Source organism: Aphidius gifuensis, linkage group LG2 (assembly GCF_014905175.1).
Source record: "Aphidius gifuensis isolate YNYX2018 linkage group LG2, ASM1490517v1, whole genome shotgun sequence".
In the NCBI taxonomy this organism is placed as follows: Eukaryota; Metazoa; Arthropoda; class Insecta; order Hymenoptera; family Braconidae; genus Aphidius; species Aphidius gifuensis.
Window position 1 is genome coordinate 25,596,966 of NC_057789.1, and position 20,427 is coordinate 25,617,392.

The window sequence follows — 20,427 nt, forward strand, 5'->3', positions numbered from 1 at the left end:
TAAAAGAAAAAAAAATTAAATGATAAAAAAAATTGAATAGTTAAAAATGTTGGCAAGCAAAGTGGCGTTTGTCTATGTGTATATATAAAAAAGCTTTTTCTGCAAGAGAAAAGTAATGCTGTGGGAGTTTCAGTAACGGGACGCGAAGGGTAAGTAGCTAAAATGAGAAAAAAAATAAAAAAGAAAATATATATAAGAAAGTGGAGGAAAAAAAAAAATAATAAAAAAACGTAGCCAGTAAATAAAAGTATGTTGAATCTATGTTGAATATACGAATGTATAGGTATTTGATAGTATAGGTGGATAAAATAGAGGGATGAAATTTCAGGGGGGGTTGGTTAAGGTGGCACGGGGAATAAACCATGATGTCGTTGATTAATACGGTTTACCAGTAAGTGTAACGGAGTGTGCAGAAACGCTCACAGTGTCCCCTCCATATATATAAAATTCAATTCCCTCCCATCATCAAAGAGAGGGAGTTAGTAAAATATATATATAGATATTTTGATGGTATATAAAACGTATCTAAAATTCCCCCACTGTGTATTAAACCAAGCCACGTGCCGATCAATGGCGTCTCGAGTCTGATTGGACGAGAATACGACCAACCCCTTCTTGCAGCTTTTATATATCAAAATTCTAAAAGAGAATATAACTGTGTGATATTGTAAGGGGTGTATAAGAGCAAACGAGAAAGAAGCTTTTCTTCAGAGAAGCATTGATTGCCCCAACAACCCTCGTCCGACCTTCTTCCGGCTTTATTTTTTTTTACCTTTCTTTTGTTTTTATTTTTATTTATTTTTATACTTTTTTATGGTTTTATCTGTTTGTTTATTTTATTTTTATTTTTGGACTTTGGTTTTTTTTACTCTTTTTTTTTTTCATCAATTTTGGATAATAAAAATTTCTTGGTACAATTTGAAAAGATTATTTTTATATGTATAGTACCTTTTTTTTTTTCTATACAGTTTGATGGCACGCGACATATAAAATTCAAGAAATATTTTTTCAATTGGTTGTCAGATTATTCGTGATTTATTTTATATGATAATTGATAAATAATATATAGGTAATTAAAAATCCAACATAATTATCACGAGAACAAGTTTATTTTTTTTTTTTTTTTGTTATGGCTACTGTGTGTAATATATTCTACAATTATTATCTAAATTATTAATTCATTATTCTAAATATTATTATACATTATTATCAATTTTATGTAATTGTTTATTTTATTTTATTTTTTTAATTATTTATTTACTTTTTTTTATTACATTGTTTGTCAATTATACTGACATTTATAATGGGCAAAATTATCATACAAATTTATTTTCATTTTAAATATAACTTTGCTTTTAAATCATTGCTAAAATATCTAAATTTTTTTTTTCCTTTAAAATTCTTTGGTAAATATTATTTGGCTGTTGATTATAATCATTGGTAATTTTTTAAACAAATTTAAAATTAAAAAACAAAATATTCACTATGAAAATCTATTATTATTATTAATTATTATTAATATTATATTTTTAAATTAACATTTTAATTTCATTAATTTTTATATATAATTTAAATAAAATTTTCAAGAAAATACCTTTTTCTTATTTTTAAAAAAAAAATCAATGACCAGGCACATTGAAAAACTTGGTCCTGATTTATACAATATCTTTATTTATTATTGTAAAGAATACAATTTAATTTTTGATTAAAAATTATGTGTGTGTGTGTGGTCTATATGAATATATTGCAGAACTTGAATTAATTTTAAAAATAATATATTTTTAAGGATTTTCTTTAGTACTAGGTTGTATTTGATGAACGACACTTGGTAAATGATGATGATGATGATGATGTTCTGGTCTTCTTGATAATCCAAGAAGTGGTGGTAATAGTGGTAATGATAAAGGCAATGGTAAACCACCAGGAAAACCAGCAAGACCACCAAGTAATGCTGTTGCTGTTGAATGTTCTTGTGCTTTACGTCTCAATTCAGCAAGACTACTACTTCTATGTAAATCATTTGTTCCTGGTTTACAACAACCACATAATGTACTTGGCCATCCAGCTGGTGACCATGATAACATATCTTGTAAACTACCTGGTCTATGATCACTTGTTGTCCATATATTTGGTGTTGTTGATGTTAATGATGTTGATGTTGTACCAACAATTTTATTACCAAACATTGGTGGTGAAAATTGAGCAGCTAAATGAGGTGAAAAAAATAATGATGTTGGTGTTTCAACTGGCCTAAATCCAGCTGATGTTATTGTTGTACTGTAACAAAAATATCAAAATTTAATTTAATGATTTAACGTGATTTAAAATATGTTATTTATAAGATAAATTTGATTCAAGTAGTGGCCAATAAAATAGTGCCTGCGGAGTCTTAATCCAGATACAAGTGTTATAATTAACGGCAATTAGATGCACAAAGTATAAAAGCTCTTTGCTTAATTTTCTCGCATACACACATACCATGCTCATAGTTAACTCATGATCAAAATAATATATATATGGAAAAGCCCTCACGTGAGACTATTACGGAGAGTGTGTAACCTTGCCCGAGGGATTTCTAGGATCCGATTACGTTACTGCTTAGCTCACACCTACATTGCAACCAATTTCCAAACGTTTACCCACTTTCACTTTGCTCGATTTAACGTGAAAACCAAGACTATAATGATAATTCAATTTATTGACATAATTTACTTTAAATATATTTATTAATTTATTATTATTTTATATTCCATCCATCTTTTTTTATAATGAATTTATTTATTCAAGTTTAAATCCCGTCTGGTAGAGATAAGTGGACTTTTCACTGATGTAAAAAAGGATCTTTTAGAGGATCTACTCAACGAAAAAAATAATGGCTATATAGATAGTTGGTGGATGTTGTAAAAAGATGTCTGGATTCATATACAAAGGGGTAAGAAAAAGAAGAAGAAAAATATATATTATCGTATACATGTACATGTGGATACACCTTATATATATTTTGAGAAGAAGCTTGATGTTTTCCCTCGCACTTGGCCCATCAAGAAACAAACAGGGTGAGTACACCAAGACTCAGTTGAATAAATTATAAGGATATATTTACGGCGAGCGGTTTTAAATAAATTACAACGGTGAAGACGATAGAAGAGTACAGCGCTATATAAACCTTCAACGCATTCATTTTTTTTTTTTTTTCTTATATTTTTTTATTCTACACAGCTAAGCTTTTTTCCTTCCTGATTATTATTTTTCCATCAAAAGTTGACGATAGAAATTATTATTATTATTTATTTATTTATTAAAAAAGTTTAATTAATTTTTTTTTAATAAAAAATTAATTGTAATTGAGAAATGAAATGTTATTATATAAAAAATTTTCAAGTATATTTGATGATGAATTTGTTGGGGAATAATAAAATTGAGTACAACTATATAGGCGACAATTATTGCGATTAATCGAGTGAAATAAATTGCCAAGGGTGGTAGTGAGATGTCCGGTTTCATCCCTCATAAAAGTTATATGCGTCTAGTAAGTTGGCTATGAAAAATACCAAGAGTTCAAAACATTGGTTTATCTTATATACAGAGGGAGAGAAAGATTATTTTAAACAGAGAAAGAAACAAAGTTATATAAAAAAAAAAAAATAAAAATGAAGAAAGTTGCAGGATTTAATGGTGCGTGTCTAACATCCGGCATCGCTCGGTTTACTTTCTGCACTGAACACACTCACAGCCTCGAAATATACACATAGACTTGATGATGATGATGGTGATGATAATAATAATAATAATAGTGTTGGATGCTTTATAAGCGCATTGATATTTCCTAAAGACGTAAATACGAATAGCTGCTAAAAGCTCACCTAACAGCGGGTGGTCCATGGACCCCCAACTGTGTGATCTCTACATTTACGTTGGATAAAAAAAAAAAAAAAATATAGAAATTGTCGCGACAATGTCTGACCCAAGGGTGTATAGCCACAAAATTTACTGAAATTCTTTTCATTGGATGATAGTTGTCTCATTATTTTTCCACGCTTCACCACCAACAATATTTATTATTTTTTAAATATAAAAAAATAAACTGTCTCTCTTTGATCAATGACAAGAAAAAAATATATATATATAAAATAATTTGTTAATATACATTTGATAATTTTTACCTGTCTGTTGATTGACCATGACTACTTGATGGTAATGATAATCTAACTGGTGTTGTTGGTGTTGGTGGTGTTGCAACACCACTTAATGATGTTGCTTGACTTTGTGATTGTTGTGGTCTTGGACTAACTGATGCTGATGTTGTACTTGGACTACGTGAACATACACCACCATCTTGACCATTATCTTCACCCTCACCACTAACATTATCAATTTGATCATGATGATTTGTTGGGCTTGGTCCACTTGAAGAAGATGGCGGCAATCCACCCTCAATAGTCGTTGCTCCGTTACCACCAATACCACCACCACCACCACTACTACTACTTGTTTGTAAACTTCCACCCTCACGTTTACGTTGTTCCTCCTTCAATCGTTCACTTTTCCGCCATTTTGCTCGACGATTTTGAAACCATACCTTTAATTAAAATTAATTTTTAATAAATCATAATTTTTAATTTAATATTTATAAAATAATAATACAAGTTTTAAATATTTCTTTGATATTAATTAGAAGAAAAATATGAGAGAATAAAGAGTTAAAAAAAAATCTGTCAGGTGAGAGTTATATGATGATATAATTGCATGTACTGAAACTACACTTTTTGCCCAAGGCGACAAGACTCCCAGATGGGAAACGAGCCTTGATAAAAAAAAACATATATGGAGAACGTACATGTTCAACGAGCCAACATGCTCCAACCACACCAACACTCAGTGTTTTTTTTTAAATTTTATTTATATTATTTTTTAAAAATTTATTATTATTATCTAAGTGTTTCAAGTTTTACTAACGAGACTAACTTGACATAATGCCAAAAATTACAGTCACACAATTCACTAAATTTACAATTGAAATTTTTTTACAAATTAATAATAATAAAAATTAAACAATACTAGCTTTTTAAATTAAAAATAAATTAAATTTAAAAAAAAAAAAAATATTTTTTTACTAGTGTAATCATTGATGAATAATAAATAATAATTTAGAATTGAAAAATAAAAAATTATAGTGTCAGAATGTTAGAAAAGGGTGAGACTGATTTTGATGGCAGACGGATAAAATATAATAATATCATAAGGGTTGCCAGAGCGAGTAATAGCCAGGAACAAAGCCACATATCTCCAGGGAATTTTCCAAGAGTATTTTTCTATTACATTTATATAATATATAACAACTAACCATCAATGTGAATTTAATAGTAACGTCAATAATCTTTATGTCTTTTCCAAAATAAAAAAAAAGTAAAATAATTTTAAACAAAAAACATCAATCCAGATTTATCAATAATTTAAAGCAAATGATGCAGCAAATTTGATATTATTTAATAATTAGCTAAATGTAAAATTTGTTTTGATATAATGAATTTTATTTTTTTATTTTTATAAATGTTGAGTGAGACGTGAGTACGTGCCTTGTTGGGGGGTATGTACCCTGATCCCAAAAGTCCCTTAATTGGAGTGAAAAGTGGGGAAGATGTTAATGTGGAGAAAGGCACTATATAAACGCGCCTATTTGTCCATTATTTTAAATTCTCTTTGTTCTTTACTAATGAAACAATGAGTCTGCGCTGTAATTGCGTCACACTCAACAAATCCTTGGCTCTCTTTGTCTCTCCTTTTTCTCTCTCTATAAATTTTGCTTTATTCTAGCACTTTTATTATTATTTTTTAACATATAAACTACTTAAACATTTGTGTGTCTATTTTAAAGCATTGTTTTTTTTTTTTTTTGTTACAATTGAATTATTATTTAACACTGTAATAAAAATTTTATTTTTTAATTTTTACTGAGTCTCTTGTTAGTTACTCATTGATACGTTAAAATTATTTTTTATAAAAAAGTTAAATTAAATAGCTCACGAGATTAATTGTGTTTTTAAATTTAAAAAAAAAGTAGTCAGGGTTTTATTATGGTCAGACGTCATGAGTATATAATCCATGAGATTAAGAGCTTAATGCTGTAAAAGATTAAGTTAGTTTGAAGGTGTTGAAAAATCACATGAGAGGATAATTTTAAAACTGAGAAAATATATGTAAATTTTTTATATATGTGTATGTTTATTTTGATTAACTTACTTGTACTCTGGCTTCAGTTAAATTAATTTTCATAGCAAGATCTTCACGAGTAAATACATCAGGATAATGAGTTTGTGCAAATGCTGATTCTAATTCTTCCAATTGTTGTAATGTAAATGTTGTACGATTTCTTCTTTGTTTACGTCGTACAAATGAATCTTCACCAACACCATGAAGTGCTGGATGATAAGCTGAATAACTTGTGTCTGAAAAAAATAATGAAACTACAGAAAAACTTTTATATTTAATTTATAAATATTTCTTCTTTTTTTTTTCTTGATAAAATCTAAATTAAAAAATAATGCTTGACTTACGATGGGAATTTTTTAAAAAATAATTAAAGCCTATATTTCTAATTGTCTCATAAACTGATGTATTTTTCTAGGATAATTTTTAGTTAAACAAAAAAATAATTTATTTATATGATAATAAATAAATTTAAATTTATTCAATCAATCTAAGCAAGTGCTTTAATTGAATATAAAATTGATTAACGTCAATGTATATTTTTTGTAAATAATAATTGCATATAAATTTCATGTGTTTGATGTATTTATATTTAATGTATACCATATACAAATAATAATTATTATCGATAATGGAATTTTAATTGGTAGATCACCTTTGTACATAAATTGTGTATCGTGTGGTTTTGAAACTGCGGCAATGCACTTGTATATGTATATATATATGCAAAATCAACCAAGAGAGAAATATAGGGGGAGCTTTTGAAAGCTTGCTACAAAGCCAACTAGCCAAGAGCATGGATGTTTCAAGCTTGCAGGAAATGGATGGAAGGATTATACACCAGCAGCAAAGCGCACATATTCTCATCAATCATTCAACGCAATCAGCGCAATTAATTACCACAATGTTGAGCTTCAAGGATCAGGTAAATTAAAAAAGACAAATTAATTTCCTAAATTTTATACTGAAAATAATAAAATATCATAATTATTTGAAATAATTAAATAATTAATTGAAAAAAAAAACAAATGTAATATTATCACAAAAGATATTCAAATTATATTGAGATTTTTTTTTTTTTTAATTAAATAAATTTATATTTACTTAATTAATATAAATTTAATATTTGCAAAAATTAATTGACTTTATTATTATTATTTTAAATAATAAAAAATAAAATTTAAAAAAAGTAGAGGATAAATTTATTTGTCAAGGATCAAGTCCTTAGGTACAATCTGATTTTTTCAAGAGTATATCTTTCTTTCTCGTCTCTCCCATCCAAAATCCACTCAAGATCTTGAATTAGAGTTTGGTAAAGTAAAGCCTGGATATATTGGTATATATATCTATCTATAAAATTATATGTAAGAGAGAAATAAAAAGACTGAAAGCAAGATGCAAGCGAGACAAACGAAAACTTGATCCAATTTGATAAAAGAGAATAAAAAAAATTAAATAAAGGTAACTTACTACAGAGCTTTTGATATAGACCAAAAGTATTCATGATATATATTTTAATATAATTTAAAATAAAATGTATTATCTGACCAAAAAATATAATTTAATTTTATTTGACAATTAATTTATTTACTATATTTAATCAAATTAAAAAATTGTTATTTTAAAGGATGACACTTGACTCTATATACATTATTATTTCTATTTAAAAAAAAAAAATTGTCAAAAGATTTAAAAGTGGATATATCCTTTGACTCTTTTAATATTTATTTCAATGAAAAAGGGAGGACAAGAGATGGTTAACTGAAATACGTGCTCGATAGCATATTTATATTATTCAAGTATCATCACAAGTACTATTGAGTTGACAATTTATTATCGTGATTTAGTGTGTCACAAAATGACAGCATTAAAAATAAAAAAAAAAAAAAAAATCAAACAAAAGTTAAATTATGATCCTAAATTTTACAAGATAAACTTGGATTTTGTACTCGGTTAAAATAACTTATTATTAAATTTTCCATCAGGACAAGAGAATTACAATTAGTAATAAAAAAAAAAAAAAAAATACATGAGCCAGCACATTTTGATGTAACTAAGTTGCTGGTGAGTTTGGTGTATGAGTTGCCAGTGGAAAAACTATACACGTAGCAAGAACAAAATCTAATGACACTCGGACCGTCACTAATGACACTAACGAGGTAGTTATATGTTGAAATGAATGTTGGTGCGTCCGCCCTGAGGGGGGCAATGTTACATACACCATCAATGTCTCGCCGCATGTATGTATATTATATTATATATATTTTTTTCTCTTCTTGGTGATGTTGTTGTATTAGTGATAAAGGGGGAAAACTAGTCGTGCTGTAGACCGTGGATTGAGTGAACCCACTTACCGACTTATCACGTAGTTACCTAATCTGTTTATCCCAACAGGGTGGCAGAAGTGGCTTGAAGGGTGCCCCGGATGTACATACCCATTGGGATATATACCTCTCGATTCCCTGACCTTATACATATACAGTCAAACTTTTGTCCATCATACAAAACTATCTTGATGTCATTTGATCATCATACACCAGTTGTCTACTTCACTTGGTTTATTCAATTAAATTATTTATACAAATTCATACGCATACTTGTCGTATTAAATTCACCAATTATTTTCAACTTTTTAAATTTTTAATAACAACAAATAGCCATTGTTTTTAATATAATAAATATATTTAAAAATAATAAAATAGTTTAACTGCAATGTTTTGTAAATTTACCTCATGCCCCCCGGTAATGTAACATCATCATCATCATCATCGATGTGTTCCGTCCGGCTAGGGGTCGCATTATCAGTTCACAAAACACACACACACACATATGAAAAATATGTTTAAATATATTAAAATATATACATATACATTTATACAATCAATCTAACCACCTCGCTCTCATCTCTGATGGTCCCTATCATTATTAACTTTGTAAGTCTCTATACATATAAATATATTTTACACAAGCAACAGAGAAACAGTTACCACCAATTTCAACTCCTCATATTAAATATATGTATATACTAGACACACTGTCATATTTTGCGATACATTATAATCGCATAATTTATCACAAGTGCCATTTCCTGCTTGATGATTAATAATTCACCAAATAATATACCCTATTATATGTATATACATGAATAATATGGTTATTATTTTAAAGGGGGTTGTAAAATAAGAGAGAATAAAAAAAAAAAAAAAATTGAGAAGGGGGTCACAATTCCATTTCATCGATCACTTTTGTTGTATATATATTTTTTTTATTTTTATTTTCTTGAATTTTACCTTGGCTTTGTGTGTATTTATTATTGTATCAATTTTCCTTGCTCACTTTGTTCAATTTGCCAACGATTTAAAGAATGTTGCTCTGAATAAAACATGTTAGGGGTTGAGAGGGAGGAAAAGGGGGGTTTGAGTTGATATGGCCAACGCCCGGGTTTTTGAAATTTAAAGTACTTTGTACATGATGGGGCTAGTAATAAAAATATAAAAGTATATCAGAGATGGGAAAAAAAAATATATATGAAATAAAGAATTGAGGCCGCCCGGGAAATTGAAAAACGTAAAACGAGTTATAAATTTGATGGGTATCTATATATATTGTAAGTATATAGATTGCATATGAAAAAATATATGTGGGATAGTTTTATTTTATTTTTTTTTTAAGCGTTGTATGTATGGAAAAAAAAATTTAATTTAATAATATACTTACAAGGATGAGTTGGAGCAAATGAATATTCAAGTGTTGGTGGTAATCTTGGTGCCGGGAGACCTGGTGGACAATGATAACAAAACATACCACCGGCTCTTGATGTTACACCTGGATTATTTCCAGGTCCCCCGGCTGTTGATCCGGACCCCGCCACCGGGGTCTGAGGCTGTGGTGATGTTGATTGTTGTTGTGGACTTGAGTGGGAATGATGACTGTGTGCCAAGCTAATCTAAAAAATTATAAATTAATTTTTTTTAATTAATTATTTGGAAAAATAGCGAGGTTTTTTTTTTTTTTGCATATTTTTATCATTTATTTATTAATTATTGCGGTGGAAATATATTTTTGATGGAAAAAAAAACAGATAATTTAAGAATTTTGAAATAAAAACATTGAAATAAAATTATTTGAAATAAAAAAAAAAAAAAAACATAAGGCATTTAAAATTTTAGTACAAGATCTATATTTTTGGAATGATAAATACATAAAATTTATTTTCCATGAAAATAGAAACGAGTAAAGAAAAAAAAAAATTTACTTTTGTTGATTGGTTTTTTTTTTTTTTTTTTTTTTTTATATAAATAAGATAAGATATTTTATTTTTTTTTTTTTTCGTTGAAAGTGACATAGGATTATGATCAGGGTATAAAAAGCAACGACAAGTTAATTATTTAGAAAAAAAAAAATTTCTTTTTGTCATAACTACTGTGGCAGACGTGGAAAAATCATAAAAATTTTAAAAATTTTTCATTTACAATAAGGTGAGGGACATAAAAATCCATGTATTAAAAAATATTACAATAATTATTAATTTTTTTTTCTGCTAATAATAATCAACTGGTTAATAAAATAATTAAAAAATTAACAAAAAAAAAATTTATCCAGCTGAATAATTTTATTAAATTAATTAAAATCAAAATTAACTCTTCTAAAAAATTTGAGATTATTAGTTAAATTTGATTAAAGTTAAATGAAAAAATGCAAAGAAAATAAAATCATTAGTGTATAAATAAATTCTAGTGATAATTAAAGATATAAAATTTATTTTAGTTTCTTATTGTGGTAAACATGAGGTGTCGTTGTTGTCAAGCTAGTCATAAATAACAAATTTCTACGTGGCACAAAATTACTTTATTCAAAATTTAGATAACAGTCTATTCACCACTAAACCTGAGCATGTATGTGTGTGTAGAATTTTTGGCTTTTATCATACAATGACTAATCGATTGGAAACAACAAGTGAACTTCTTCAACCATTTTAAAAATCAACAGTGATTGAGTGGTCTCGGTGGTTGAAACAAGTGCATTGTGTTTATCATTTTTATTAATTTAATTATATTTAAAAGTTTAAAACATGTTTGGTAATTTTTTTATTAAATATTTATATAAACATTTTTTATTAAATATATAAATTTAAATTAAAATTAACTTGGATTTAATTGAAAAAAGACAAGTTGACATATAAAAATAAATAAAATCAATATTAATTAATTTTTTATTCGACGTGATTTATTAATAGTTAATTAACTACATGTATATTTTATATGTATTTGTAAATATTCATTGTGTATATATTTTAAATTTGCCTTAAAAAAAAAAATGACGAAAGAAAAAAAATAATTGCTGGAGGATATTTTATCTATTCGTTTATTTATGTGATTATTTCTAAATTTATGAAAAATATTTATAAATTTTGATCAACGAAAATAGGAGAAAATGCGTTTTAAATTTTTCATATTTATTTCAATAGCATCAGGAATGAGGGACAATGTAGAGATAAAAAATAATCATAATAATAAATCATCGACAAAAATATCATAACAGTATTTAAAAATAAAAAATCAAGTAAAATTTGATAATCACGTGTATTGTAAAATTTAATATATAGAAAATATATATATTTTTTTTTTTCTTTTGTCAGTGTATTTTTAATAATTTATTTAATTTTTTTTGTAGACGACAGAGATAATAACATGGTCAACGAAAATAATTTGACGAGTTCAATTCCACCGAAAAAACGTAAATATGCAAGATATTTTGTGGAGCCAGAGATAAATGAAAGTCCAATTATCAAAAGTGAGTAAAATTATTATGTTATTTTGTTTATAAAACTCAAAAAAAAGTTAAACAAAAATTTATTAATTTAAAATGAAAAAACAATTTAATTGTAAATTAAATTCAAGTAAAATAAATATTTTTTAAATTGAATTTATCATTATAAAAATTATCCGAGTAAATTAATAATATTATTGTTTTTTTATTTTATAAATTTCCATTATTATAAAAAATTTAAAATTATTAATTTTTGTTCAGCCATATAAAATAATAAATTAATAAAAAAAATTTTCAACAGCACCTGAATTACAACAACAGAATTCAAAAACTTTTTTGGAAGAAACAACAAAAAAAGAACTCACAACTGAACCAAAACAAAAAAAACAATGCAAAGAAAAACCAAAATCACAAATAAAATTACGAAAAAAAAACCAAATTGAAAAACAAATTGAAAGCGAAGAAGAATCATCAATGAAAAAAAAAAAGATAAGAAAATTTGAACCATTAACAATGTGTCGTAAAAAATGTTGTAAAAAAATAAACAATAATGAAGTACAAAAAATACATGAAGAATATTGGAAATTACCAGATGATTATTCAAAAAGACTATTTATGTCACCGCTGATAACATTGAAAAAAAAAAAATCAATAAGAATATCTGAATGTTCACCATCAAAACAACGTAATCGTCAATACTCTGTTGATTATACAATAACCATTAATTCAAAAAACATATTAATATGTAAAGGTTGTTTTTTAAAAATATTTGGTGCAACAAAAAAATTCATTGAAAATGTAATTAACAAAAAAATCAATGATCTAGCTGATGTAACAGGTGAAAATAATCAATATCAACAGCCAATATTACAAAAATATTCTGAAGAAAAAGTGGGAAAAATGCGTGAGCATATTCTATCATACCCATTATATGAATCAAAAAATAACAAAAATAAAAAAACATTATTACCAGGTTTAACATTGTCTGAAATGTATAAAGATTATCTTGAATTAAATGGGAATGATACACCATCATCACGTTGGTCATTTGAGCGTGAATTTTATAATTTAGGTCTAGATGTTAAAGGTGATAAAAAAAATCCATGTAATACATGTTCAAAACTATCAATATCTGAAAAACATGCTGATGATAATTCAATTAAATTAGATATTATTAAAAAATTGAATGATCATAAAATAAATGCAGCATTGACAAATGATGAAAAACAAAATGACAAAGATATTGCTAAAAAAAGTAAAAATAAAAAATTAATGATAACAATTGGTATACAAAAATGTATGCCATCACCAATGCTACGAACACCAATATTTAAAAAAAGATTATTGTGGACGTACAATGTAACATGTCATAATTGTGTTACAAAAAAAAGTGATAATTTTATGTGGCATGAAGGAATGGCACCAAGAAATCACAATCAAATATCATCAGCAATATATAATTTTATAATTAATTTATCAAATGATGTACAAGAAGTTACATTTTATTCTGATTTATCAAATGATATTGATGATATAATATCACTCATGGCTATGTTTACAATTGCATTAAAAAATAAAAAAACAATTAAAAAAATTAATCATAAAATTTTATGCTCAGGACATACTAAAAATGAATCACATGATGATCATATTTTGATTAATAAAGCCAAAAAGAAAACACAATCTTATTATGTACCACGTGATTATTATAATTTGGTACGTAATATTGGTGAAAGATTTAGAGTTAATGTTATGGAAGCTGATAAACAATTTAATTTTATGAATTTATTTGATGTTGATGGACCATTTAAAAAACCAGCAACAAATATTAAAAATGAAAAATTAAATTTACGATTGATCAGGTGGTTTCAGTATACATGTGGTGATAATGTTGGTACTGTTAAATATAAAATGAGTTTTAAAAAAGATGAAGTATTTAAATATATTGATTTACAAAGTGAATCACACTATAGTCAAATTATTCTTGAAAAATTTAATGAACCTGTTGCTATTAGTAATGATAAAAAAAAAGATTTGCTATCATTGCTTGAACATGTTGACAGTGATTGTCATGATTTTTATAAAAATTTACCAAGTCAAGATTTACCAAATATTCATCCAGATATTTATTGTTCAACTGATGATGAAAATTAATTATTAAATTTTTTTTAATAACAATTTTATAATGACTCATCAACAATATATTTATCAAAAAAATTTTTTGTATAATTTAATTATACATATTGATAAATTATAATATATATTTTAAAATTTAGAAAATATTATCGAAATTTTATTAAATAAAATTAGATAAAATTTATATAAAAAATATATATTTATTTTTTTTTTTTTTCTTCATTTTAAAATTCAAAAAATAAATTGTTTTTTTTTTTGTCATTTTTAAAAAATAAAAATATACCATTATGATAATTTTGAGTTTGTAATTTTTAAAAATTATATGTATTAAATAAAATGCTTAAATAAATAATTTTTGTGTTTTTTTTTTTTTTAAATTTTAAATAGTTATTTATTTCAATTTATGAAAAATAATTTTTAAAAATTTTTAAAATCAAGTTTATCCCATTTCCTTTTTTCAGATTAAATATTTTTAGATTAGTATTTAGATCTTGACAACAACATAACTAATTCAAATAAACATATATAAATTTAAAAAAAAAAAAAAAATTAAAAACCCCATGGTACATGGCAGTTTGGAGTATTATATTTTGATCCTGAAGGGTCTTGTATATTTCCCATTATCGACATAGGGATTGTAAATTCATGTAAATAAATAATGTCTAAAATGTGGGGAGTATAAAAGAGCGTGTATATTTACAACTCATACCATCATACTACACGCATTATATTGGATAAATTTAATAAACAGGCCCCGGTTTATTTTAAATTTATAATGGGACTTTATGTCAAACTAATCCACCAAAAAAAAAAAAAATTTAATAAATATCTATAAAATATTTAAAAAATAAATATAAATTTAATTTCAAGGATTAATTAAACTAATAATATAATTAAAATCATCAAATGTACACAAAGAAAAGTAATTATTTTACTCAAATAAACTTTGATTAAATAAATTTCAAATTTGTATTTGTACTAAAAAAAAAAATTAAAATAAATAAATATAAATTAAATTAAAATTATTAATATAATGTAATTAAAAAATATATATTTTATTAAAATTTAATTATAAAAACTCTCAAAAATTTATTAAAATATTTATAAAAAAAAATATCAGTGTATTATTTTGAATTATTAATTTATTTTTGTTTCGATAATTATTTTTATATCACTGTATTCCCTTGAATAATAATACCAACACATTTACTAAAATATATTTTATACATGTATATATTAGTAAGAGCGACAAATTGAATTTTAGATCATGCCTCGTCGTAGCGTCCAGGGAGTACAACGTCGAGCTTGGAGAGCAGTCGCCGAGATGATACTAATTGAAATTTGAAATTGATATTAGCGAATTATAAATCTCCCTTTCCTCTGATCTATCTCTCTTTTTTCATATCTGTCTATCCACCTTGACACAACACTTTATTCGTATGTTTATAATATATTTTTTTACATCTCTCTTTTTTTTTCTCTCTTGACAAAATCATAATTATATTCACTATCCGCGTGTCGAATATCAAAAGTAATTGCTGACGAAACTTAACTAAATTTTATCAATTTTCTTGGGATAGACAAAAAAGGGGAGATGATGATATTTGAGGGTAGTTTTATCTCTGCTTGCGAATGAATTTACACAACGGCCAACTCAAATTTCATAAGGTTTTAAATTATTCAAAGTGTCCTTGCTCTGCTTTCAGTGTATTTTATATTATATAATACCATAAAGCTCTATGTATAAATTTTTTTTATAAAAATATATTTATAATAAGCGTGAAATTTTTAAATTATTGTAAAAAGTATTTATCCCTTTTTCCTGAGGCAAAAAAAAAAATGTAAAAATAAAAAAAAAAAAAAAGGGTTTATAAGCCACAATGTTTGAAGAGTGGTGCCAAGTACTCGATGGGGTCCCGGGCCATTAATCGGCCAAGAGGCCAGGGGGTTTGCTTAATCGATTGAGGTTTTTTTTTTTTTAATAGACATGTATTATTCTTGAGAGGCGAATAAAAAATTGTTGAATATTTGAACTTTTTACCCTTGTGTTGTATCAAGATTTGCCATTATTATTATTAAATACATTATTTTTTTTTTGATGATGATGATGATGAATGCCAAGGTGGCGCTACTCGAGGCAGTTTAAAAATTTTAACATACGCGTCGACAGAAGGGATGAAATGTAGCGAGACTAATCCCTTCATTTTTGAAGGGTGGGTGTTTCCCCCCTTTTTACTGGTCCAGTTTTACAAGAAGAAGTAGAAAAAAAAAACATTTTTATTTTGAGGGGCACCCTGTTGAAGAAGGCGTACAGCATGTGGTCTATGGAAGGCGATATTTGCGGTACCCCATTGACAATAGGGTGAATATTAATACCCCAATTTTATATTGTACATAATCATTCGATTTTTCAACTTGGCCTTAAGCATTACAAGTTTATTTTTAGTCTACATATGAAACATGGTTAATTTATTGTTCTGGGATTTTAAGTATTATATGTTTACTTATTGACACTTAGCTGAGATTTATTATTTTTAAAAATTTACTTAAGCATGAAATTATTTTTATCATGATTATAGTATTATAATAGACTCAATTATTTTCATAAATATTTATTTTATTATTTTAAAAATATCTAGAGATGTTTTTTCTCAGGAAAATTTAAAAAAACAAATACCAAACTTGAAAACAATAATTAATTGCTAATTAATATCATTTTATAAAAATAAAAAAATCATTTTTCATAAGAAATTTATTATAAATGTTATTTAGATATTATACCAATTTACAACAATTATAAACACTGTTAATTATCAATAATTAAACAATAATAAACTCGTCAACTGAACAAAGTATAATTCCACACTTTCAACTGTGAATATTGCATTACATCATCAACAATTTGGCACGCGACATAAAAAAAAATAAAATAGAAAAACAAATATACATGACACAAATTTAAATTAAAAAAAATAATTTTTTAATTGACTTTACTTGTCTATATACAAGTACAATAATATCCAACAATCACGTGTGCCCTGAATCTCTCGTAATATTTTTTAATAAATAAAACATAAAAAAAAAAATAATAATTTTTCCATCGCCTTATATATTAATTTGTCCTGATGAAGATTAATCATCTACTTGTCTGATTGTAAATTAATATCAAACGCATATATTATCCTCCATATATTGTTTTTATTAATTTCAATATCAAATTAATTTATTTATATTATTCTCACGATTTAAAATTACATTTAATCATAATTAATTGATTCGAGTTGAATAAAATAAAAATATTAACAAATAACTATGCAACATAAAAAATTAAAAATAAAAAAAATAAACCAGCATACATATAGATGTAGAATTAAATATAAATCAATTTGGTCAGTTGAGATTAACGAAGATTTCATTAAAGCCAATATGTGGCGTTTGCGTCGGCGCTTTATCTTGTCTCTCTTCGTATTTTAAACAGTGTCTATATGCTGGCTGGTTGGTTGGCATTATTACATAAACATTATACATGTATGTGGTCTTTGATATAATACATGAATAGTTGTTGGATACACTTTGTGGTCATATATATATATTCAACTAAAACAGTCTCGCTTCTAAAGTCCCGCGTTGAGTTGGGTATGAAATTAATTAAGCATCACAAATTTGATGCATCATATTAAGGCCCTTATTCGTTGAGATGACACAATTTAATAAAGTGTCGACTATGTCCCACAATATCTTGATATATTTTTTTATTCATTTAATTCTATTTTATGTATGAATTTGTGACTCTGACCCGCTTAATAAAATTCTCATATTTTTTTTTTTTTTTATTTTTCTATACTAATCATGCGGGATCACAAGAATTTATTTATCTATTTAAGTCACTTGTAAATTTTTTATTATGTTTGTCTTTTTTTTTTTCATTTATTTTCTGAGAATTATATTTTAAAAGAAAATATAATGCGTATGTTGTTGAATTTTATTTAAACAGTCACACGCGATGTAAAAGAAAAAAAAAATTATATTTATTTATTTATTTTAACTTGTTAATTATTAATTTATTTATTAATATAATATTATGAGTATTAAAATTATTAAGTTATATTTTTTTTCATTATTATTATTATTATTTCATGATGATGGAATTTTTTTTTTAGTGAGTGAATTTTTATATAGCGCGTGCCTGCAGCATAATGTCGGTGAATTTATGTATCAAGTAAGTTTATTGTAATGTATTTTGGTTAAGCGCATCTCGACCCCATCATTCTCCTTGTTAAATTAACGTATTTAATAGAGGTTAATTTTGCATGTATATATATAATATTATAATATATATAAATATGTGTATACGCGGGCAAGTCAATTAACGAGTTTATGTTGCGTCTTGTCCATTATTATCACTGATTGATGCATGATGATGCTGTTGATTTTTATATTTAATATACAATATAAGTTAATATTTTATATTTTTATATTTACAACTCATCATGATGAGAATATTGTGTCACACTTGAATTATTTATAAGGGGTGATATTATATATTTTTTTTCAAATCAAAAATCCATGACAAATTTGACTATCTCAAAGCGGAAAAAATATTCATCCCTTGTCCATTTGGCTAATGCCCGGTAGACGCCCCAACAATAAAATTATTTTATTTTATTGTCATCAGTATATTGTGTACACAGTAAATTAATTTTAACTATTGTGATTTTAATAATTTTTTTATACACTCAGTTAATTTAAAATAAATAAAATAAAAAAATAAAAATCATTTAATTTTTTTTTTTGTTAAACAATTTTAAATAATGAAAAAAAAAATTATTTTTGTATAGATATAAATTAAATAAATTTGTAAAATTAATGAAAAATATATTTTTAATATTTGTTTATTTAATAGAGTATAGTGATTTATATTGACACGTGATTTGAGCCAATTGAGCTGTAATAGAGTATAGCTGTAATTCTACTCGTTGGATTTATTCCAAGGGCCATCGAAATTTCAATTTACTTCCGGATTCTCTAGTATCTTTACAAAAGAGAGAGAGAGAGAGAGAGGGTAAAAATACGATTGAGATCCCTTCACATACAATCACATATACATTTATATATAGATTAAGCTCCTCACCAGTAAGAGCCACTCGACTCTGTGTGTTATTCCAGCCCCAAAACATCCACTCGATTCCACCGCATTACGCCCGCGCGTCTCGCACTAGCTCCTTTTATACATATATATAAAATAAAATCATCCCTTTGTCTCTCACTCTCTCTCTTTTTTATTTTTATTTTTTTTTTTTATACTCTCTACTACTTTGTCGTTCCCGCATAGCCGTCGATGTGCACTCGCACGAATGAATCCAAAGTTACATACAAAAAAAAAAAAAAAATAGTAAAAACTCCCATCAGACAAAACCCTGTATGTTTTTGTATATATAAGGGTAAGCCAAAATGTCAGGTTTTTATTTCAGTTTATAAGCTCTTTTACTGGTGGTTTATTTGCATTTGAATTGGCGCATTGCCTTTTTTTTTTTTTTATTTTATTTTTGATTGTGACAAATATATATAAAAATTGAGCAATTTATATTTATTTATTTATATTTTACATGGAAAATCTGTCGACAAATTTCTATTATATTGATTAAATTAATCATTCAATTTACCAATTATATAGATGAATTTGTTTGGTGGCAAAGTACACATGTGTTTATTGATCAGGCTTTGGTCATACAATTTAACATGAGAGTATTTAATACTGCAGAATATGTGTATTGCTTGTCTAGTGATTTATAACATTTGAATTGAAATATATATATTATGTTTATTGAGTATTTGCTTGATTAACCAGTGAGCGTGTTAAGCATACGCAACCACTGATTCAACAAGCTCAATTGATGCACCACCAAAGACAAGAATTTTATATATTGATTATGTCATTACATCTCTTGACTTGTCTTTCATAAAATCAACACAATTAAAATGTTTTTTTTTTTCATGTTATTCGAGAAAATATATTCAATTTAATTTTTTTGATATTTATCAAATTTAAATGTCATTTATTTATTTATCATTTTAATTGAAATATATATATAAATGAGGTCATTACAATTTCAATTAAATTGTCTGAATTTTTAAATTAAAAAATATATTAAATTATATCAATATAATTTTATTAAATATATTTTAAAATTTTTTTTTTTTCATTTATAATTTAAATCTACGAATTTTTTTAAATAATAATAATATCATTTAAATCTTGTAAAAGAAAAATTGAAAAAAATTGAATTCTACTAATTTTTTTTTTTAATTTTAAAT

The 20,427-nt window shown here is 25.5% G+C and overlaps 1 protein-coding gene across 4 annotated transcripts in view; it reads right to left on the bottom strand.

The window, feature by feature from the left end:
• Positions 1–1,096: 1,096 nt before the first annotated feature.
• LOC122849833 (paired box protein Pax-6) overlaps positions 1,097–20,427 on the bottom strand; it is a 29,962-nt gene continuing 10,631 nt past the window's right edge. Inside the window, exons 2-5 of one of the 4 annotated variants that reach the window (XM_044148668.1) lie at positions 9,925–10,153; positions 6,241–6,446; positions 4,164–4,579; positions 1,097–2,277 (exon numbers count right to left, since the gene is read on the bottom strand). In XM_044148668.1, coding sequence (XP_044004603.1) covers positions 1,782–2,277; positions 4,164–4,579; positions 6,241–6,446; positions 9,925–10,009 — 1,203 coding nt within the window. In that variant the 5' untranslated portion in view covers positions 10,010–10,153 and the 3' untranslated portion in view covers positions 1,097–1,781. Of the gene's footprint in view, positions 2,278–4,163; positions 4,580–6,240; positions 6,465–9,924; positions 10,154–20,427 lie in introns of all 4 variants that reach the window. The other 3 variants (XM_044148667.1, XM_044148669.1, XM_044148671.1) reach the window with 3 other exon arrangements.